The 23,603-nt window shown below is 45.7% G+C and overlaps 1 protein-coding gene across 4 annotated transcripts in view; it reads right to left on the bottom strand.

Annotated features, from left to right (window-relative positions):
- FRMD4B (FERM domain containing 4B) overlaps positions 1-23,603 on the bottom strand; it is a 229,783-nt gene that overhangs the window by 117,203 nt on the left and 88,977 nt on the right. The window contains exon 1 of one of the 4 annotated variants that reach the window (XM_014571990.4): positions 18,900-19,178. The exons of 1 other annotated variant lie outside the window; for it this stretch is intronic. In XM_014571990.4, coding sequence (XP_014427476.3) covers positions 18,900-19,061 — 162 coding nt within the window. In that variant the 5' untranslated portion in view covers positions 19,062-19,178. Of the gene's footprint in view, positions 1-3,247; positions 3,351-18,899; positions 19,179-23,603 lie in introns of those variants that run through there. 2 more of the 4 variants (XM_006120015.5, XM_075938574.2) reach the window with 2 other exon arrangements.

Below are 23,603 nucleotides of genomic sequence, written 5' to 3'. Positions count from 1 at the left end.
AAGGCAGGGGCAGCATGACAGTGGGTGGAGGGGCAACTGAAGTGCCAGCACTTGATAGCTTCCTGGCCAAACCAGTCAGGATCACCTGTCAGAGGCTCCAAGATCTACTGGTAGATCCCAATCTACTGGCTGGTGACCACTGGACTAGAGTTTAACATGCATAATATGGTTATGCCCGTGTTGACATTCTGCATGAATCCTGCAAACCTTCACATTTATGCATCTCCACATTCACACCAAGCCAAGTGTGACGCTAAGCTGCTCAGGCAGGGTTTTGAAGCACCACTGGTGTATATGCATTTGTGGGGACATCCACGGCTTAAATGTGGGATCTCCAAAGTCTTACCCGCCAATCAGAATCCAGTCTCTCAAGCCAGTCAGCACATCTGCTCCCCTAGCATTTGGAGGGATTCTTATCTTGCTGAGAGAGAAATTCGCCAAAACTTAATTGAGGGGAGTGGCGGCTGTTAGCTTTCTTCCTAGAGGAATAGCCCATTTTGGAAGGGAGTATTGCCTCTAAATAAACAGCCCTTTTAATTTGGGAAAGGGAAATATTTCTCAGTAAATGCATACATGCCATTGGCAGTGACTTTATTCTGCCATACCTAGGGCTTTACACTATATAATAAACCAGTAACAAAATGGGACAAACGTAGGCCCCCTCAAAACTCTACAGTTAAATGGTAAAAGTCAGGGAAATTAATAGGAAGCACTCAGTACAAATCTGCAATAAATAATGCGTCAATGCAAAACCTCACAGAGCATCTGCTTTCCTTGGCAGCGACAGTCAATCAATCAAGGCTCGCTAGCGGCAAACTTCACACACAATGTGGACACTCACGGTAACTGCACTGTGACCATGCAAGAAGCCAGGGTAATGTTTCGTTCCAAGGAGTCATGATACAATCTCCTAGGAAATGCTAGGGAAGCTCATGACACTGGATAACGCTTGTGATAACTATGCAGTAACCGAGTGACACCAGTTGAGGGCAGATTGCTGATTATAACCCGAGTTTGTTGCTGATACAGACACAGGTCATTAGAGGCAGAGCCAGTAGTATGGCATAGGACGGCAGTTTAAAAGTGGGGGTGCTGAGCCCCCTAACTCCATCCACCCCCACTCCCAGCTGAGGCCGAGAGCAAAGCCCTGGTACGTGGGGCTGGCAGCCAGGACCCCAGGCAAGGGACTAGCAGAAGCTACCAGCATGTGGAGCTCGAACCAGGACCCCAGCATGCAGGACCAGCAGCTGGGAACCTGGTATGCGGGGCTAGCAGCAGAGCCCCTGATGCATGGGGCTGGCAGCTTGGATTTCAGCAAATCACTTAAAAGTAGCGTCCGTTTCCCCATTTGTAAAATGAGGCTAATAATCTTTGCCCTGGGTACCGTGAGAAGCAATGAGTTCAGGTCTACACAGTGCTCTGAGGTGGCCTGGGGATACTTCGCTGGGCTTTTTACATTTTGAGGAAGTGGACAGCATCCAAGAAACCCTCCCTGACGCACTCTGAATGGATCCTGCAGGCCTGCTCGGATATCCCGTTACAGAATAAAAACCATCTCTGATCTTGGACAGAAGTTTTCTCCAGGCCCAATGGATCCCCACCCTCTGTTATCACGGCACGCCTTCCCCACAACCTGCTCCCCCTAATTGGCATGCCATTTCCTCCCTTCCAGATTTCCCTTCTTCTCTGAAGGCTTCACATATGTTGCCTTCCTCCCTCCCCACCCATGCTTGCTCACAGCACTTCCTCAGAGGCATCTCTTGCTCCCTCAGTGTCCAAGTTGTGCTTCTGCCCTAACCCCTCAAGCCCCTCAGCAGAGTGCTTGAGGCAGTGCCATGGTTCCTAAGGGCCCATCTCCTTTCTGCTCTCCCGGCTGGCTTTCTGTAGCATCTTCCCTTTCCTTGGAGTCACTGCCTCTCCCCTCCTCTCTGCAGTTTTTCTTCGTCCTCAGACTTCCTTCCTTGTTCTCTCCACAGCAGACTTTTCTCCCTGGAAGGCTGCTCACACGCTCTCTGCTCTTTCACTTCCTTCCCGCTCCCCCCCCACACCTCCCTTTCCTTCCCCAGTGACCAGCCAACTCCTCCTGCAGGATCCTTCTCTTCCTCTATGGCTTCCTCCCCCCCCATAAAAAAAATCCTGTTTCCCGTCTCACCCTGCCCACTCCGTCTGCACCTTCTGTCCCAGCTTAACTGCCACCCTCTGCTTGGCAGCCTCTCTCTTTTTCTTGGCAGCTGTCCCTCAGGAAAACTAGTCGCCAGTCTTGAACAGACATTAGGTAAGCAGGAAAAATAAACTGGGTTGTGCCAAGGAGGTCCACCTGAATTGGCTTTAAGCATACAGAAGGAAAAAAAAACCCTCCCTTTTGGAATAAGACCAAGATTTGTCCTCGTGATCCAGTAATGAGCATCTGCCTCGTCAAAAAGAATTTCTGAGGGTAGCCACGTCCTGATGCGCTAGCTTGCCTGGGTGTCTCACACATTGTTAGCCCTCTAAATGCTTTTGACAGAATTGGACTGTCCAGGCTTCTTTCTTAAAGGAGAACAAGGGTGTCTGATCAAAAGAGGCCTCTATGAAAGGCTGTTAACGAGTTCCATGTGCGCCGCTGTATCTTCAGTGTCAACCCTTTCATAAGAGGTCGCTGGAATGGAGGAGCAGAGATGTCCCTGACAGGACATGGAACTGTTACACACTGAAAGGGGCTATCGGCACGGCCACTGACTGCCTTTCCTCGAGACTCGCTCTGTGTGGAGGAACATGGGTTACAAATAATATTTCAAAGCGGTTTATCACGGTTTGGTTGAATCTGTTAAATCAAAAAGGAAGGGCCTGATGTCCAGCACAAAGTTGCCTGTTTAGATTTACCATTTTCATAGTTAAAAAAAAAAAAAAAAAAAAAAAAAAAGCAGCAGCAGTAGCAACAGCCAGAGCAGTGATTAGAACAATGGCAGGGAAAGTCACTGTAAATGCTGAGAGTAAACAAACACAAACTCCCCATGCTTGAGTCCAGAAGATGCAAATAAAGGTACAAGGGCTAATCTTTAGAAAAATAGGTAACGCAAACGTTTAAGATTCCGCCACGAAAGGATCCAAGAGCAAGTTCACTTGGTTTTCTCATCTCCACACTCCCCAGCTGCCTGTACTTCTAACTCTGCAGAGCTCTATTAAGTATAAGTCAGGACACAGTGAAAACGCAATAAACAACATAACTTGCAGCTGGTAAGCATCAGAAATAAATATATTCTCTTACCTCCAAGCCACAATCGCTGGTAGTTTAAAAGGACTGGAGAAACCCAAACAGTTACACATCAAAGAGAGCATGTACTGAGCCTTTGTATTTTTCTCTCAATACAAGGCAGTGGAAGTGGGGACACACAATCCCAGACTTCTTCCGTTGCCATATAATCTCAAGGAAATGACCTTACTGTTTGTTGCTTTGATTACAGATTCAGAAACAAAAGCCCTTCCAGCATTAGTCAGGGGATGTAAGATGTTAAAGTCTGATATTTGAAAGGGAGAAAAAAGGGGTTGATTTTTATTTTTTATTACCATACCCCTTTTTGTGACCAAATTAACTAATGAACACTGAAACCCAGCATCTATCAAAGTCATCTTTGAAGGGAACAGGAACAACCTCTCTCTCTCTAGGGGTCAGATCCCAGGTATCTCCCAGCCCCATTGCTCTGGGGCAGCCAGCTAAGAATACTCCTTCAAGGGCAGATGAGTATTTGTTGGAGTCACCTCAAGTGTTGGAGTTGCTCAAGTTTTCAGAAGCAACTCTGTAGTGGAGTCCCCAGAGAGCCAGGCAGCTGATGGGTTAGCACACCAGGTTTCCGGCCCCTCATCTCCCAGGCAAAAGCAGGGCAGAGCTATCTGGCTCCGGCCCTTTGGGGAGAAATGTCACAATCTCTGTCTGCTTTGGGCCTTGCTCTCAATCGGGCGAGATAGGGGGACCCGTGTCTCCCCTCTCCACCAGGTCATGGCCCTGTGGAGGAGCTGCACCAGCCACATCTAAGTCAAAATGCCTCATGTGCCAACCTGGGCTTCTTTCTACTTACATTCTCCTGTGCTTGTGGTGTGGTTCCCCGCCCCCCAGTCCCAATAAGCCAGATTTTTTACAGTGTACAAAAGGGAGCAGCACCCCGCAGGGCCAGAAGACTGTCTGAGGTCCTACCAGCAATATGGCCCCATCTCAGGCTCAAACTTCCATTCAGCTCCCAGGAGAAGAACTATCTTCCTTCCATGCAGTTCTCCTTCCAACTCCCCAGCCTGGACTTCTGAGCTTCTCTTAACTGCTCTTCTAGGCAGAGCGTGCCCTGCAGGCCTGGAGGGACAGGGCTCTTTGGGCCCAGTGTAGGGTTTGTACGTCCCATCACAACGCCCCAAATCAAGACATTTAGGCTATGTCTAGACTGCAAGCCTCTTTCGAAAAAGAGGTCTAGACTATAACCAGTACTTTCCAAAAAGCAAGCCGCTTTTCCGAAAGAGAGCACCCAAGCAGTCTGGATGCTCTCTTTCTAAAAAGCACAGTTTGCATTACATAGTGCCTTTTTTTGAAAGAGCACTTTAGAAAAAAGGCATTATTCCTCGTAAAACGAGGTTTTCCGCGGTCGAAAAAACTGCCATGTTCTTTCAATTTGCTTTGAAAAGAACGCGGCAGCAGTCTAAACGCAGGGGAAGTTTTTTCAAAAAAAGGCCACTTTTTTCAAAAAAGCCCTGTAGTCTAGACACACCCTTACAGTGTTGCTGGCACCTGCAAGTCCATCTGATATCAGTGGGAAGTCCAAATGCTCAGCGCTTCTGAAAACATGGCTATCCATGAGCAAAACTGGACTCCGAACAGCTGGTGCATCCAAATTACAGCCCAGCTTTTATGGACTTCAAAGGAAGCAAAATCTGTATCGCCAACCTCACATCTTCAAACTTCATGAGTCAGGCCCCCAAAATCAGGAAGTTTGGTTTAAAAATCACGAGATTTCGACTATATCTTTTGGATTCTCTATTTTTGCCATCTGGGTTTTGAGACAGTAAGGTGCACTCAGATCACCTTTTCACACTTTTTATTTTTAATGCAAGCTGAGAATCCCAGCTGACGACATGACTACCAAAGTAGATACTTGAAGAATAATATCCAGATTTGCATGACACACCACACAATCACTAGAGGTGGCAACACTGTGTGTTCACACCAATTCAATCAGTTACAAATCAGGATTGCAGCCGTTAAATGAATGGATAACGGTTGATGTGGTTTTGGTTAAAAAAAAAATTGAGTTAATTTCAAACCAATATGGAAACTAGACAGTGAGTCATTTTTCCTTTTAGAACCAAAAGAAAATGTGACCGTTACTGGTGTGATGACATCTTCTGCCTTGAGTGGAATAACAAAATGGGTCAGGAATAAGGGATATGTGGCAAGAAAGAGAGAAGACTGCAAAGCCTTTTAGTAGGTTCCCAACAATGGACAGCACTGCATAATTTGGTTGTACCCTCAGGGCATATGCAGCTTTTCTGAAGGGAAAAAAGATCAGAATCTGATTAGAAAGAAAAAATCACAGAATACTAGGACTGGAATGGACCTCGAGAGGTCATCTAGTCCAGTCCCCTGCCCCCATGGCAGGACCAAATACTGTCTAGACCATCCCTCATAGACATTTATCTAAACTTCTCTTAAATATCTCCAGAGATGGGGATTCCACAACCTCCCTGGGCAATTTATTCCAGTGTTTAACTACTCTGACAGTTAGGAACTTTTTCCTGATGTCCAACCTAAACCTCCCTTGCTGCAATTTAAGCCCATTGCTTCTTGTTCTATCCTTAGAGGCCAAGATGAACAAGTTTTCTCCCTCCTCCTTGTGACACCCTTTTAGATACCTGAGTACGGCTATCATGTCCCCCCTCAGTCTTCTCTTTTCTAAACTAAGCAAACCCAATTCTTTCAGTCTTCCTTCATAGGTCATGTTCTCTAGACCTTTAATCATTCTTGTTGCTCTTCTCTGGACCCTCTCCAATTTCTCCACATCTTTCTTGAAATGCGGTGCCCAGAACTGGACACAATACTCCAATTGAGGCCTAACCAGTGCAGAATAGAGCGGAAGAATGACTTCTCGTGTCTTGCTCACAACACACCTGTTAATGCATCCCAGAATCATGTTTGCTTTTTTTTTTCAACAGCATCACACTGCTGACTCATATTCAGCTTGTGGTCCACTATAACCTCTAGATCCCTTTCTGCCATACTCCTTCCTAGATAGTCGCTTCCCATTCCGTATGTGTGAAACTGATTGTTCCTTCCTAAGTGGGGCACTTTGCATTTGTCTTTATGAAACTTCATCCTGTTTACCTCAGACCATTTCTCCAATTTATCCAGATCATTTTGAATTATGACCCTATTCTCCATAGCGGTCACAACCCCTCCCAGCTTGGTATCATCTCCAAACTTAATAAGTGTACTTTCTATGCCAATATCTAAATCGTTGATGAAGATATTGAACAGAGCCGGTCCCAAAAGAGACCCCTGCGGAACCCCACTTGTTATACCTTTCCAGCAGGATTGTGAACCATTAATAACTACTCTCTAAGTACGGTTATCCAGCCAGTTATGCACCCACCTTATAATAGCCCCATCTAAGTTGTATTTGCCTAGTTTATTGATAAGGATATCATGTGAGACCGTATCAAACGCCTTACTAAAGTCTAGGTATACCACATCCACCACTTCTCCCTTATCCACAAGACTCGTTATCCTATCAAAGAAAGCTATCAGTTTGGTCTGACATGATTTATTCTTTACAAATCCATGCTGGCTGTTCCCTATCACCTTGCCACTTTCCAAGTGTTTACAGATGATTTCCTTAATTACTTGCTCCATTATCTTCCCCGGCACAGAAGTTAAACTAACCGGTCTGTAGTTTCCTGGGTTGTTCTTATTTCACTTTTTTATAAATGGGCACTATATTTGCCCTTTTCCAGTCTTCTGGAATCTCTCCTGTCTCCCATGATTTTCCAAAGATGATAGCTAGAGGCTCAGATACCTCCTCTATCAGCTCCTTGAGTATTCTAGGATGCATTTCATCAGGCCCTGGTGACTTGCAGGCATCTAACTTTTCTAGGTGATTTTTAACTTGTTCCCAACAATGGACAGCACTGCATAATTTGGTTGTACCCTAACGGCATATGCAGCTTTTCTGAGGGGAAAAAAGATCAGTATCTGATTAGATAGACAGACAGACAGACAGCCTGTAATAGGCTCAAGGGCAAAAATAATGGGAGTCCAGTAGCAAGCTCTAGTTGTGAAACAGACTGGCACAGAGCAGCAGCCTTTATGGTGTTTGTAGCATCAGGGCTTTCAGTTAAGTCATAATCCCATAGCCAACTCTATCCCCTCACTGGGGCAAGAAGGTGTACATTGATTGACAGCCAACGAGTTACTCATTTACGCAGGGCTGAATTTGGCCCTATGAAGTCAATTTCATGTCTAATACGTGAGAGCAACTGCTGAGACTGCACACACAAATGGCTGCGTAGACCCACAACTGACTCTTGGCACGCACACACAGCCACTCTGCACGTGCAATTGCGGTAACCACAAGTAGCAAAGTCACCACTGCAAATGCAGCTGCAAAGTCAGACTCTAGTGCTCCCTAGTGGCAACATGCCCTGGTGGAGGGTTGAACAAATCACTTTCTGGTGAGCAATGCACTTCAGGAACAGCTTCCTTTTTTGTCAGCTCATCACCCTTCTTCCTTCCTTTCCCTACATTTCTCTCTATCCTCTTATTCCTGCTTATTTCTCGGCTCTTCCTTGGGGCTACTCATTCTGAAAAATATCCTACCGTCAAAGTCCAGGGGAGCTTAGTCATACCCTTCAATGGGAAACAGAATATGATTTTCTATTCTCTTTGTTCCATCTATCTTTTTTGCTCTCCATCCTTTTTCTCCCCATCTCCCTCCTTTTCTTTGGGCCATTATCCCACTTTCTTTCCTTGCTCTTTGCCTCAGTTTTGCACTCCTCTTTACAGTCCCATACCCGGCACTTCCATGCATTCCCGCTTACTCCTTCTTGATTCCCCAGTCTCTTGACCTCCTTGCCTGTGTATCAACCAAGAAGCTGTCTGTAAGGCAGAAGTTCTCAGACACAACAGCACATTCCAGCCCACCCGGACATTTCAGAGAACAGGGGGTAAGAACCTCAATGGCCTGGTCAAAAAGCAGGCAGGGTGTAACTTGTGAGTAATGGCCAGTACAGAGTTATCAGTACATCTTGCACTCTCTCAGTGTGTCACTTCTGTAATGTTCACTGCATCCATGGTAGGGATGTAACAGTAAACAATCAAACGGTTAACCGATAAGCACGGGCTTATCCATTACTGCAGTGGTCCCCAACCATTTGAGGCTGCCAGGGGGCGTGGCCATTCACCTGCCGGGTGCCAGAGGGCGAGGACACTTGCGCGCCCGGGGGCTGGGGGCCCCCCCCCATAGCCCTGTGCCTGGGGGAGGGGCCCCCCCATGCGCCACGTGCCCGGGGATGGCGCCCCCCGCCCCCAAGCGCTGCACGCCCGGAGCGTGGGTGGCCAATTCACCGCGCATCTGGGGCCAGCGCACCCCCCCCAAGTGCCGCGCGCCCGGGACCGGCCCCCCCTCCCCAAGTGCCACGCGCCTGGGGCCGGCGCCCCCTGCAAGCACTGCGTGCCCGGTGCTCCCCCCAGAGCACGGGCGGCCAATTCGCAGTGCTCTGGGGCCAGCGCTTACCGTGCGCCATGCGCCCACCGTGTGCCATGCCCCCGGGGCCGGCACCGGCACCATGCATGCGCCACGTGCCTGGGCCAGGCCAGCCCCGAGCACTTGGCGGGTGCACACAAATGCGCCCGCGGGCACCGTGTTGGGGATCACTGCATTACTGTAATGGTCTCACACTGGCTCCCACTCATGCTCCCAGGGAGCCAGCTGCCACCCCGTACTGCAGGCTCTGTATCAGAGCCTGTAGCATGGGGCAGCAGCCAGCTCTCTGGGAGTGGCTCCGGGAGCTAGTACACACCAGGAGTCAGTTTAAAAGCCGGCTTCTGATGCACACCAGCTCTCAGAGAGCTGACGGCACTGTGGGCTTTGGAATATAAGCTTTATGCTGCAGAGCTTGCAGCATGTAACCGCTACGAAAGAGTAAGATAAAAAAATGTTGAACTACCACTCAGCAGAAGTTAATATTAAAATGAATGACAGCTAATTGTGCAGCCGGGCATAGAAAACACACTTGCCGTGAGTAAAGTGGCACATACAAATGCTTTAGAATTTTACCAACAGGAGAAAAAGGCAGCATGGTCTATTATACAGGGCAAAGAAGTGGGAGGTCTGGAGATTTGAGTGGACCTGCCGAACATTCTGGACTGGCCCTGCCCCCGGGCGAATGGCACATGGGCGGCCCCTTCCCCCAGTGTCGCGGCACATGCCGGTGCCGGCCCCCGGCACGTGGTGCATGGGCGGCCTCTGCCCCGCGGTCGCAGCACATGCCGATGCCGGACCTGGGCGCGTGGCGCATGTGCCGGACCTGCCCCCCCGGGCACGTGAGCGGCCCCGCCCCTAGGCGCCCGGCAGCCCCAAAAGGTTGGGGACCACTGATAGACTTTCAACCTGGAGTGCATTGTTGATACAATTGAGAAAGGAATCTTTTGAGGCCATTCTCTGCAAAGGCCCTAGCTGATTTAAAATTTGCTCCCCTTTTGCTCTTAAATAGCCTAGATCTAATAACTTTCCGTCTCCGTGTTCCCTCTAATTTTTTCCATCTGTGTGTAGAATACATTTTGTTAAATGCACCAAGGCATGTGTGAGTGTGCACCACCAGTAGAAACTCATGCTGCCAGGTGCTCTGCTAATCAGAATGTGAATCTCTCCTGAGTGGCAACCAATGTGCTCAGTTTACAGGACGGACACAGAAAGAGCGAGAGAGAGTGTGTATGTGTGTGTGTATGTGTGTGTGTCCATCCAGCATCTGAAAATAGGGACGGGGAGAATTATAATTATAAGAATGTTGGCAGAGGGCAGCAAGATGAGTTTTTACATTGCCTGTCTTGCTGATGGTTTAAAATGGATTATACTTCATTTTATTTAGGATATTATTTTTCTTTCATTTTTATGGGGTTTTTTTAAAGCATTTGTACACATCTAAATAAATGGTCATTTACAGATAGAGAAAGAGTGAATGTGCGTGTGTGTTTCTGTGTGGAAGGGTAATTTAAGCTAATATATCCCATTGCTGATAACTTTATCCTCTTTGCAGTCACTGAGAATGTGCTCGTCCCCATCTGTACAGGAGATCAGTAGAATTACTAACGACTAATTATGACTCAGATGTCTTAAGAGCGGTGCCCTGATTTTTAGGGACAGTAAAATTAAAAGACAAAGATACTGCAGTGTTATTTTAAGCACTTACTGCCCATTTGATCTTTACTGAATGAAGTATGACAACACCACAGGCAAATGGAAAGACAGCGATAGAAACTGAAAAGATAAACAGAAATGCAGAAACACAGTGGGCTAAAATTTGCTCTAAATTCCATTTATGCAAACCTGTCACCCAGGGAAAAGGAATTAACCAGACATCCTGGAGGAGACTGAACTATCTGTTGGAAATGAAATACAAGGAGATTCCCCATTGGACACCCCTATAAAAGTTTGTTTTTGAAAACTAACTGCAGCTACATTTGAAATGTGAACATATTAGTGAACCACGTCAGAGTGGAAAAATACACAGTTAATATAAATGATTAGTGAATAGAGGCCACTGTTTTGAAACTGGCACTGCGACATCTAGAAGGAAATGAAATGAAGTTCATAGTCTGGCTATGACGTTTGTCTGCTAAATGGGGGGAAGGGAAGAAGCAGTGCAAAAATCTTATTTAATTTGAACAAATGCTTTCACACTGAAAATTGGTATAAAATGAGCTCAAATGGAAATGCGTCTGGAAGAGATATTTGGAAAGTTGTTTTTGGAAAGTCGAATGTATAAAACGAAATGGAACTTTCAATTGGCAGGACGGGCTGTTCACTGAGCAAAATTCTGTTCTCAAGACTTCAGAAAGTGTTAACATAGTTTAAAACTTGCTTTCAGCTACTGACTAAAAAGAAAACCATTTCACTGTGTCTGAACAGTCTCTTCTTGAATGGGTTGTTTGGAAAAAAAGGGACCTTTTAAATAATCAGTAGTGAAGTCCAGGACCAAAAAAACACAAAACAAAACAGAAAAACTATTTCTGAAAGGTGTAATTTCATTGATTCATATCCCTTTGCACCAACTGTGAAAATGGGAGGACAAGAGAACTGCTGGCACCCTGGGCAGGATGGGAGGAGGCCGGTTTTACATTATCACAAGGGGCATGGCCTTGAGTGGAAGGGTGTGGCCTTGAGTGGAAAGGGCAAGGGTGGGGCAACCTGCCCTCAGTGCAGCCCAGACAGTGCCCCCTCCATTCAGCCCTTAGCACCACCCAGAGTGCATTGCGCGAGGCTCTGGTAGTGATTTAAAGCAGTGTTTCTCAACCAGTGGTACGAGTACTTTTGAGGTACTCAGGAGAAGTCTGGGGGGTACGTCAACACAACTGAAATTTGGAGGAAACTGGACTTTTAAGTTTTACAGCACTTTATTATTTTTGTACTTGTTACACCCAAAAATTTCATCGCCTGCCCGGCTACAATTAAGTTGTTTAATGGTAGAAAAAAAATGGTGGGTCTGAAAACTGTAGGTACTGGGGGTACTTAAATTTTTTTGCGGGGTACCTTATATAAAAAGGTTGAGAAACACTGATTTAAAGGGCGTAGGGCTCCTACCACTGTCGCAGTAGCAGCAGCAGTGACTGGGAACCTTAGGCCCTTTAGAAACACTAGGCTCCAGGGCAACTGTTCGTTTCCTCCCCCCTCCCATTGGTAGGCCTGTGTGAAACTGACTTATAACCACAGCGAAAGGTTTTAAAGCAGTGTTTCTTAAACTTTTTAAGACTGAGCAACAGCAAACAATTTTTTTTTTAATGGGGAACACCAAGGATTTTTTGTTGAGGAAAACAAAAAAGGTCGGGGGGGGGGGGAGGGGAGAAAGGGTTGGGGGAAAGTTACTGAGGAAAAAAAGGCTCGGGGGGAGTTATTGAGGAAAAAAGGATCGGAGGAAGTTATTGAGCAAAAACAACAACTAAAAAAAAGTCACCTGCCCCTTTAAGGGTGGCCATTTTGAATTCTGTTGTTCTCCATGGCACACCTCCGACTGCCTTGCAGCACACCGGTGTACCATGGAACACAGTTTAAGAAACACTGTTTTAAAGGATAAGTCATGATCCCGAGGGCTCATCTTGAGACATTTAAAAGGGGAGAAAACAGGAAGATGTCTCATGTTGGGTATCCAAACATGGGGACACCCAAGTAAATAATCATTTTTGAAAGCCTCAGCCCATGAAGATAAAAACAGGTGTTCTGAAGACACATCTGAGCAAAAGCTTTGGCCACTGGGCTGTATCCCGTGAGGTGCTGAATACCCTTAAACTCCCACTCCGCTGAGCATCCCACACACCTCAGGATCCAGCCTACTGAACGGATTGCCTCTTTTCTTTCTCTGACCTTGAAAAGGAAAAACTAGAAAGTCTCACATTTTTGGTCAATAATTTCAGGAAAAATAAATGGCCGGGCGTGGTGGTACAGGAAATGAACAGTTATAGCTGTCCAAACTATAACTGCCATTGCACCATAGGAAGCAGAAATTGTCCGTTTCCTCTCTTATTCCTCCACCCCAAATTAGGTGTGGAGCAGATCTATGGAGCGCTAAGCTTCTGCACTTCATCAGCAATTTCTTCAGCTGGCCTGGAGGAAACAACCTTCCGGAGGTTAAAATGTGCATTATCTCCAAATCCCATGAATTCAGAGTATGCACCTGGAAATCAGACTTTGACAGGCATGAATTGTTCATCGTTTCAGAGTTGCCTCTTAACCTACATATGTTTATCATAGTGCCTCATTTTTATTGCATGATTTTCCTTGGGCCTCCAAATGGCCTCCACCTATGTAGATGTGGTACACACACCTACACATGCTCTTTTCCAGCACTAACAGCTGAGCATGGAGTCAGTTGAGTTTTTGCTTGCAAAACCCACTTATCCTCAGTTTTTATCCCAATGGGCTCAGAACATGAATTGTCTACCGCCCGAAGAGCCGGTGCTAATGATCACAGCCCTGCAAATCTGTGGATATCAGCTTTATATCCATGGGCATTGGCATCTGTGAATGTCAAATGTGGATATCCGCAGCTCATTTTTGCGGATATGGATGTAGAGGTGGATAGAAATTTTGTATCTGTGCAGGGCTCTACTAATGATGGAAGAGGATAGTTTTGGGTGCATGTTTGCAAATTAACGTGCAAGGTAGTTTGGGGCCTCTGTAATAATCAGGCCAGCAGTAAGATGAATAATCATGGTGTGGAACAAGTGTTCGCACTGCAAGTTCATGTATCCATCATTGTTAATAGTCTCAGAAAGAGAGAGGGGATATGTTTTAGCCCAGTTTTTTCTTTTTTCTTTACCTGCATTATAATTAGATAAAACACAGATAGTCTTTAACTTCAGAAGAGATGTAATTATCTGATTTGAATGCTATCGTATTATTACAGAATCATAGAATACTAGAACTGCAAGGGACCTCGAGAAGTCAAGTCCAGTCCCCTGTCCTCAAGGCAGGACCAAACACCATCTTATCCCCGACAGATGTCTCACCAACCTGCTCTTGATGGAGATTCCACAACCTCCCAAAGCAATTTATTCCAGTCTTTAACCACCCTGACAGAAAGTTTTCCCTAAGGTTCAACCTAAACTTCCCTGGCTGCAATCTAAGCCCATTGCTTCTTGTCCCATCATCAGAGGTCTAGGAAAACAATTTTTCTCCCTCCTCCTTGTAACACCCTTTTATTTTTACATTGGAAGAAGAAGTGTCCTTGACGCAGAGACTGTGCAAGTATGCATGTGCACCTCGGATGTAATAGTTCTCAGTGGCCCCGCTACAGCCCAGAGACCTACAGATATTTCTTTATTATTAAAGATGCCATGTTCTTTTTCCTCTCTCCCCAACCAAATGGGTACCAAGCTTGGAGACTTCTTAGCTGCAGTTTGTATTTGGGATTTTGTCCAAGCGCTCATGGTATTAGATCTTTTTGAGGTGCCGAAGATACAAAGAATGTCTGTGCTGCACCTTCAGGAACACTTTAGATCTTTTGATGTCATTTCTTAGGACAGACTGTTGGATATTCTATGCTCCAAGAAACCAGATTCCTTGGCACACAGATCCACCTCTCCACGACAGGAGAAATTCGTGTACAGTGAGTTTTATTCTTTTATCCAGGGTTCAGAGGTTAGAAATAGGACACTATGTCCCCTGCCTCATTCACAGGAATTCCTCCAAATAAACTAGGCTGAGAAAATAAACATCTCTGCTCTGTTGGCAACTGTGGGACAGCTCAGGTGATTACAGGCCTCCTGTGGAGGAGGCAGCTTTGAGTTCCTCCGCTGGGGCTCCTAGGTGTGAAAGAGTAGTTGCCAATTCTGCATCTGCGCCCAAAGTGAGTGAGCCCCTGTGAGCGAGCCCCTGTGAGAAGGTGCCGCAGTGTACAAGTATACTGAATGGTCAGCCAGGTTTCTGAAGCAGATCTCTATGGTACCAAGGGCTGAGGGTGGGTGAAAGGAAGGCATAAGGTAATACAATGCAGATAGCTTCAGCTACAAAAGGAGAAGGGATTCTGCCTCATTCTGCCTTATTCAGTACAAAGGCTCTGTCAATGTGACAATCCCTGCACCTGAATCAAGTTTTGAGGTGTAGGTGAGAGCTTCTAGTGCAGAAGTTCCAAGGTATTTATTTGCCCCAAATGACAGATTAAGTCCACTCTGTTTTTATGTTAAACAAGGCTCCCAGGGCTGAATACCAATGGCATCATATTTGCCCTTTACACTCAGCCTTGTAAGACAGTTGTGAAAATTTACCAACCCAGGAAATAAAATCCTACTGGCCCTCCTTTTAGCACAATGGTTTATAATGAGGAAAAAGCAAATGGTGTTTTACCCACTTGAGAAACAGAAGTTCCTGCGCTCAGGTTAGTAGCTGAGGCACATAACTCTCCTGTCCTCTAAACTCTTTGTAGTTAAACAGCAGCTTTAATACCATGCACCTCATCTTAAACCAAATTTACACCCTAGCAAGGTTTCTTAGTTGTTGCCAGCTGTTAGCTAGTTAAACCACACATGCCCTGGAAATCGAGATTTAGGGTGAAATGTTTGAAGCTCATAAACAAAGTGCGCCTTCTGTGTTTTTACTAAAAAAAAAAACAAAACAAAAAACCACGATTATTGCCAAACCTTTTTATACATACCCATCCCCCTCTGCAATAGAGGCACAAATGAAATCCACAGTTCAACCCCTCAAAACCAACCAACCCCCGCTCCATCCAACTTCTCCCTCTAGCACGTCTCTGACAGTCAAACATATACTTGTGGCATTTCATTGCTACAACGATGGGCTGAGCCCTTCTCCTCCTGGAACCAATGGGAGACTAGCCATCCCTTCACTGGGAGAAGAACCAGGACCTAAAGCAATAGATTTTGATGCATCATTTATACAACCCCAAGGATGGAATGTTCAGTGGAGTCATCCAGCCATTTCCCACATTCATAAAAACAGCCTGAATGATTATAACACAACCCACTTTAGAAATCGGACGGCTGAAACCTGATTTGCATCTCTAGAAGGTGGCTGGTTATAGGGATGTAAGCAACTAGTCGACTACCTGATGAGCATAAGCTTATCGGCTAGTCGAGTAGCCACTTGACTAATTGCTTCCCCCACCCCTTTGCTGCCTCTATCAGAAGGAGGCAGCGGGGGCGGGGAAGGAACAGGAGCTGGTGCTGGGGGGAGCCAGCTTAAAGCTGGTTCCCCACAGCACCATCTCCGCATGGGACACAGGCGGCAGAGGCATCCCTACTGCTGCACCTCTCTCTATGATATGTATAAGAGCTGCCCATGGGTGGCTCTTGTACATTTCAAAGGGAGAGGCACAGCGGAATAGCAAGCGCCCCCCTTATCGACTAATGAAGTAGTCGATAGAAATTCCATTGACTACTCAATTAGCTGATTAATCAAAATTTAACATCCCTAGCTGGTTACCACCCCAAATTCCAGCACACAGAACACGCATTCTCTGCAGGACAAGGCTGTTTGGCTTGCCAACACATCCAGCATTTGCCCTTTCACCAAAGTGGGTGTGGCTATCCACACTGGCGGCATGGCCAGGTCCCTCCCACAACTGCTGTGCACTGGGACAGGGAGTGAATGTTACATTTTTCCAAAGCATGCAGAAGTCCAGCTGCAGATAACGTTACTCAAGTACCACTGCCGGGAATGCATCTTGCACTAGCACTCCAAATGCACAATTTGCCCCAAAGGAATAAAACACAAGTAGGGCACATTTCCACGTTGTAAAATTCCCATTAAGTGTTAAAGATGTGTTGGTGAAGGTTTCTTTCAAAGGATGCCACATGCCTTCTTTGTGGAAGAAGAATCATGTGATGGCAGGATCAGAGCGCAAGAAGACTAAAAAAAAATTAAAGCAATAAGCAGATTAAACCCTCAGCACCAACCATTACAATCAGTAGCTTTCAACAAACAAAAACTTGAATGATCCTTGCTTCTAAAAGTTTAAAAAAAATCTTTTAAAGCCCCTTTAATAAAATACACAGATTAAGTCCTACATCGTTAACATAGTTGGAGTTGCATATCTTGATTTGACCTTCCCTTTTAGTGTAGACCTGGCCTTAGCTATACTGCCAGAAGTACTCCTCTATCAATAGAGCTGGGTCAACACTGCAGGTTGTGTCAGCATAGTTTTGTTGGTCAGGGGCATGGTTTTTCACCCCGCTGACCAAGACAACTCTGCTGACATGAATTAAGTGTAGACCCAACCTCAGTCTCTAATCTGGCAAAGTTCTCACCTACAGCAATTTTGTCTTAGGATTTTCGTCAAAAGATGGAGTAAAACCAAAGAATGTAGGTCTGGGCTCCATAGATCTCTTAGGGTATGTCTACACTACCCTGCTAGTTCGAACTAGCGGGGTAATGTATGCATACCGAACTTACTAATGAAGCCCGGGATTTGAATTTCCGGGCTTCATTAGCATAAAGCCGGCTCCGCCATTTTTAAAAGCCGGCTAGTGCGAACCCCGTGCCGCGCGGCTACACGCGGCACGAGCTAGATAGTTCGAACTACGTAGCCATTCCGATCTATCTGTACACCTCGTTCCACGAGGCGTATAGATAGTTCGGAATAACTACGTAGTTCGAACTATCTAGCCCGTGCCGCGTGTAGCCGCGCGGCACGGGGTTCGCACTAGCCGGCTTTTAAAAATGGCGGCGCCGGCTTTATGCTAATGAAGCCCGGGAAATTCAAATCCCGGGCTTCATTAGCAAGTTCGGTATGCATACATTACCCCGCTAGTTCGAACTAGCAGGGTAGTGTAGACATACCCTTAATGTACCCACAGGAGTCCAGGCAGCTGAGTTGCCACCCTTCATTGGAATGGAATTCAAGGACATGAGGTACATCCATAGGGCAATACAAGTGCCTGGGAGTTCATCATCAAAAGAGGTTCTATGTACTAGCTAGGAGATGTGCTAACATTCAGAAGACCTTGCCTTCATTTTAGAGAAGCACTCCCATTTGTGGGCATTACAGAGATTTCAATAAGATTTCACTGGTAGGGCCAGATTTTCCCTTCATGTGTTTTCACATGGAAGTTACACAGTGATGGTTTTGGAAAAAAGAGGGTCCCTCCCTACACATTGCATCGTTTCTGTAATATAATGCTTAGAGGGAAAAATCAGCCTTGCTGTAATAAATGTTTTTGCCTATGTTGTGATCAGACAAAATCACGGTCTTATACTCAGGAAAAACAAATAAACAAAACCAATTGCAAGCAAGAACTGGCTCCAAAATGTGACTGGATAACACAATACTTGCAAATATGTTTCTGCATTTTTCATCTGCAAGGTAGGTGAAAATCAAGCAGTAAAGAAAGTATCTGCTAAAGCATATTTCAAAGTACAATTATTTCAGGACTAATCTTCATCTCCTTTTCCTTGGATAACAGTAATTTTTTCATGATGCTAAGTATAAGGTAGATAAATAGCTAGATAGAAAGAATTTTCTTTAACAGCTATTCAGGAAAATGCAAATAAGCTTGAAAAAATAAGTTTACCCTGCAACAGCATTTTTATCTCAGGCAGTCTGATTCAAATGCAGGCTGCGTATTGAAACCTATCAGATTCAAAGTACAAGTGACCATGAGAGCAACTAACCAGTCTTTGGAAACTTCATGGGGTAGCTGAGTTAGTCTGTTACAAAAAAAACCCAACAACACTAACCAGTCTTTGGAAAGGCTATGCTAGGACAGTCAGTCTCAAAAAACAATCTTTTACAAACCAGCTTACAAGATGCATTTTACACCAACCTCCCAAACAATGAATTCACAACACAGACCCACCGTACCGTGCTGGTTAAATCATTTGATCAGAAATATTTATCGATATCTCAGACCTGTAGATTTCAAATCCAACTAGTTATCTTAACACAGGGGAGGCTGGAAGCATAACTTTAGTGAGCTGCTGTTAATCACTACAAACACGCTGTCTTATTAAATGACTCTTTAATCACATTATCTAACACACACACTTCAGTAGTCACCAATATGTGTTCTTATTAAACACACACACACACACACACACACACACACACACACACACACACACACACACACACACACATTCACTCTACTAGGAAATTATGTTAGGCAATACTTCTGGTGTTTTTAAAAGCAAACACAGATTGCCGGGTGGGTTTACCTGATAAACTTCTCTGAGACCACACCATGTTCTCATCACCTGATGACAAGCTCTCACTCTCTGTGTGTACCACCTTCTCAGAGTTGATATGGTCAAATTCCAAACAAACCGGCTCCCACTGAAAAGCAAGTCTTCTACTCCGCACATGAACACTGAAGCCATGATCTATCTCTTTCAGAATCCTCTCTTCCTGCCTCACTCTGCGCACTCAATGTAACGCCTGCCGTTCTAGCAGCTTCATTTTATACGGAGTGCAAAGGGTAGGAGTGTTGCGAGAAGCCAGGGTCAAATCTTAAAACAAACTCCTCTTTCACTGTGCTTCCTGGGCAGACACCGAGGCATGCCCTGAGTGTTGCTTGAAGTCCAGCCAAGGGCTGCAGTAGCTCAGCCCAGCCCGAAGCTCACACAGCAGCCTTGTACTTCTTAACAGCTTATATAAATCTCTGTTAAGCTTCAGTAGCCACCACTATGTATTCTAATTACATTTTAACCCCTTTTCTGTGCACCCTGACGAGAAACCCATTTGGGTACCTCAGGAAAAGAACTGAAGTAAACAGTCCTGAGTAATACTCTCCATATTTTGATAGTGAGCAGGCACTACACACATACCCACAGCACAATGTGCATACACACACACGCGCGCGCACAAACACACACACACACACACACTTTCTCTCCATCACCTCATTATCTGTCTGAAAAGGAATAGCGCTGTCATCAGTTCGCTCTGGCTGAGCTGTTGATCAAGACAGACATCACAAATCCTGTTTTCAACAGCTTCAAGAGCAACACACAGAAAACTGCTTCTGAAGAGCTCTCCCGGCAATATAATATAGTAATGTCCCTTTTAGCGTGGCTATCGGAACCCACATGCAACATGAGGGGAGCATCTCCCTGGATCGCACGTTTCATGTTACCGGTTGCCTCTTGCTAAAGGACCATCAGCCTGCTAAAGAGATGTAATTTTGATCTACAGCTAAACGAACATAATCCTATTAATGCAGCACTTACTGCGTTAGAAAAGCAAACAGCCTCCTGCAAGCTGAGCCCTTTGCAAACAGACCACAGTAAATAAACACTCTGAAATAATAGCCCACAAGAGAATCCCAGGCTTGCCTCAATGATCAGTATAAAATTAGGCAGCAGCTCTATGCACTGAGGTTTTACTTGTTAATGCCAGAGAGTCACATCTTGTGCAGGCAGGCTATTCTTTGTTAACCGGCTAATGGGTTGTTGCGCGAGAATGGAAGAAATAGGGAGTAATTAATCTTTTTGAGAATTCTCATGGGATTTGATCTTTTCTAGATTTTTGGAAAAAAATGCTGGGGGTTCTCCAAACAATCGTCCTGTCTTTTCCTGAAGACGGTGGTTGGTGCCAGGTGGGTAGGTTTGGGCTGGGGCCGTCTAAAAACACTACAGGTTGAACCTCTCTACTCCAGCACTTTTCTGGTCCAGCAACATCTGTGGTCTGGCATGATGTTAGTCAGTCAGATGCCCACTTTTCATGGGCGTGGCCAAGTTTCCCGCAGTCCCACAAAGTTGGTTTACAGCCACCAGTCCTGGCTCTCAGTGTTGTGTTGTTGTTTAGCTCTAATTTACCTCTAAATGTCTTCTCAGAGCCCAGCAAACAGTGGAAGTGTTGGTAATGCTGCTAGACAATATTGACCTCCTGTGGTTTGCAAATTCTCTGGTTCGGCACTAATCAGATCCTCAGAGGTTCAACCTGTACCACTCTGGAACGATCACTTCGCTTGGACAGCACAATGAATGGAAAGTGACAGAGTAGTGCACAGTTGAATCAACGAAAGCAAGGCGTGCATAGAAGTACTGTCATTCCACATTTTGGCAATAGTTTGGCATTGGATAGTTGTAACATCTCACTGAAAATGTTCAGATTCATTTTGCGTACAAATGGTGACATACATGGTGGCAGTCACTGTTCCTTCTGAGCTGTGCAATTGTGTGGCCACTCAAAAGAGATTCAAATGCCACCTAACTGATTAGCAGAGTGCTCATCTATGGGTTTTTTTTATTTCTGCTGGTGGTGCACATTCAACACATCCTTGGTGCACAAAAATTATTCTGCACTTGGATGGAAAAGATAAAAGGGAACACAGATGTCAAGACTGGCATATATGCCAGTGTGAATTGCCATACATACCAATAGCACTGAAGTCAATTACCACAGAAGGAAAAAGCACAGACGAAAGTCTTAGCTTTTTGTGGGGAAAGAAATAAGCAAGAGAAAGGGCAGAATGAGTTATGAACAGTTGAAGAGAAGCCAGTTGAGCTATTCAGGGAAGAGCAGCTCAACACTGAGGAATGGACAAAACGCACAGCTTGCTAGATTCCAACATGCAGAAAAGAAATGGTGGTCCAGGTTCACAGACAACATCCAGCTTGCTGGCAGAGGCTCCAGCAAGTGGGGGGAAATCTTGGGGTTAGACTGCAAACTGAGAAGATAAAGAAAAGGATCATCAACAACATCTTGAAACGGAGAAGATGTGTCAGCAAAATTCTAATCTAGTCGGTGGACTCAAAGCCCAGGTACCAGGGCTGGTGGGTGACAGAGACACCACAATTTCCCTCGCTTTAGGGAAGGGGGTGACAGATGTGTTTCTAAATGCTTTTGAAAAAGGCTGTGAATGGAACAAGGTGGGGACGAGGTGGCAGGACACCAGGCTTCAAAACAGGGGGTGAAGGGTGGCAGAGTGAAGATTTGTGCCCACAGACTGTGTCTAAGGACAGTGAGATTCGAGGCAGTAATCACACTCGGTTCAGGATCCAAGAGTCAAAAATGTATCCGGGAGCTTGCACACAGAGACTTGTATTCCCCTCACATGAGGATCTTGAATACAAATTTTGATTTAATGCACAATTTGAAGAACTAAACATTTTCGGACATCAATGCACACATAGCCTCTTTTTTTTGGCAACAATTTCTACCAGACGGAGTCATGCAATGGCTTCTTGTGGTGTTTGGAACAGGAAGAGCGGTAGCCCCATGAACAGTCATATGGCTTTGTTGCATAAATATAACAAGGACCCTATGAAGTAATGACTGTTACAGATGGATAAACCAAGGTTCAGAAAAGTTGTGGCTCGCCAAAGCTTGCACAGTCAGTACTGGAACAGCCGATCACAGTCTCTTGAGGAAGGCATTAAAGGACACAATTCTTAGAGATTTTCAAGTACTCCAGCTCCCATAGGCTCCAAGGGCAATGGCAGGAGTGAGGCACTTCTGGAAAATCAGACCCTAGATTTTCAATGGTCTTAGTTCTGCCCCTGCCATCTGTAAAAGCAGGGCAACGAGTCCTGTCTTAACATGAGTAATTCAACATGGAGGAGGCTTCATTTCTTGGAAGACAGGATTAAGGAGGTAACTGGATCAGCTGGCTAAAAATGGACCATTGGTGCTAAAAGAAGGAAACAGGTCAATAAGCTAAAAGACCGAATGGCTGAGCTACCGAGGATAAGAGCGGGAACACCCAGGAAACCATTTATTAAGAACAAGATGACGATGGACAAGAGAAGCCAAGAGGGTAATGATGAGGTAATAAGTAACGCCAAACATGGACAGTGCGCGCTGTACAGGGACTAGTTCCTGCAAAGTACCAACCAATCCCAAAATATGAGATGCAATGTGCAGTTAATGTAATGTGATGGGTCAGCAGATATAAAGCAAGGGGGCTTCTGTGTGACCTGGATCTGCAGTATGCCCTGTATACACTCCCTATGCTTAAGCCTGATCATCTCAAATGTAGTTTAACTGCATCCTAATAAAGAAGCCTCCGTGACGAGTTCGGAGTTAAACTGAGTACTTGGAAATTGAGTGGATAAGGTCTTGGAGGCTGCTGAGTCGATAAGCACCCAGAAGAGACCCAACATACTGGTGCCATGTGGCGTATAGACCCCTTAGTGGGAGGGCTGCAGCCTCATATTTAAGGGAAGTAGCCCTGAAATCACAGACTCCTAGGGCTGGAAGAGACCTCAGGAGGTCATCAAGTCCAGCCCCCTGCTAACAGCAGGACCAACCCCAACTAAATCATCCAGCCAGGCCTTTGTCAAGCTGGGACTTAAAAACCTCTAGGGATGGAGATTCCACCCCCTCCCTAGGGAACCCATCCCAGTGCTTCACCACCTTCCTAGGGAAATAGTTTTTCCTAATATCCAACCTAGACCTCCCCCATTGTAACTTGAGACCACTGCTCCTCAACCTGTCTGTCACTACTGAGAACAGCCTCTCTCCATCCTCTTTGGTACCTCCCCTTCAGGTAGCTGAAGGCTGCTATCAAATCCCCCCTCACTCTTCTCTTCTGCAGACTCAATAAGCCCAAATCCCTCAGTCTGTCTGGAAGGGTTTAAGGCTGTAATCTGAAGAAGTTAGCAGCATGCTGGGTAAATCTAAGGGTGGAGCCTACAGACTCCCCAGAGGAGTACTAGGGGAGTTTAAAAGGAATCCCAGAGAGTAGTATTAGAGGAGGGGAATGCTTGCCAAAACACAGCAGAGACCCATGAAATGCCATTAAAAGGACTCAGAGGCTCCTTCAACATGATGTTCGTCAGAGGCAAAAATCTAAAACCAGTCAGGATTGAAGGCGTCACTAGTTCCAAGCATTATGGACCCTTCTTTAGTACATTGTTGGGAGGGGAAATCTACACCACGCTCCAGAGTCAAGGGAAGCGTGTGGGGTCCGGGGCCTC

This window comes from Pelodiscus sinensis, chromosome 11 (assembly GCF_052426305.1).
Source record: "Pelodiscus sinensis isolate ZL-2025 chromosome 11, ASM5242630v1, whole genome shotgun sequence".
In the NCBI taxonomy this organism is placed as follows: domain Eukaryota; kingdom Metazoa; phylum Chordata; order Testudines; family Trionychidae; genus Pelodiscus; species Pelodiscus sinensis.
Note: the sequence above shows the minus strand (reverse complement) of the source record. Positions and strands in the feature narration are given on the sequence as shown.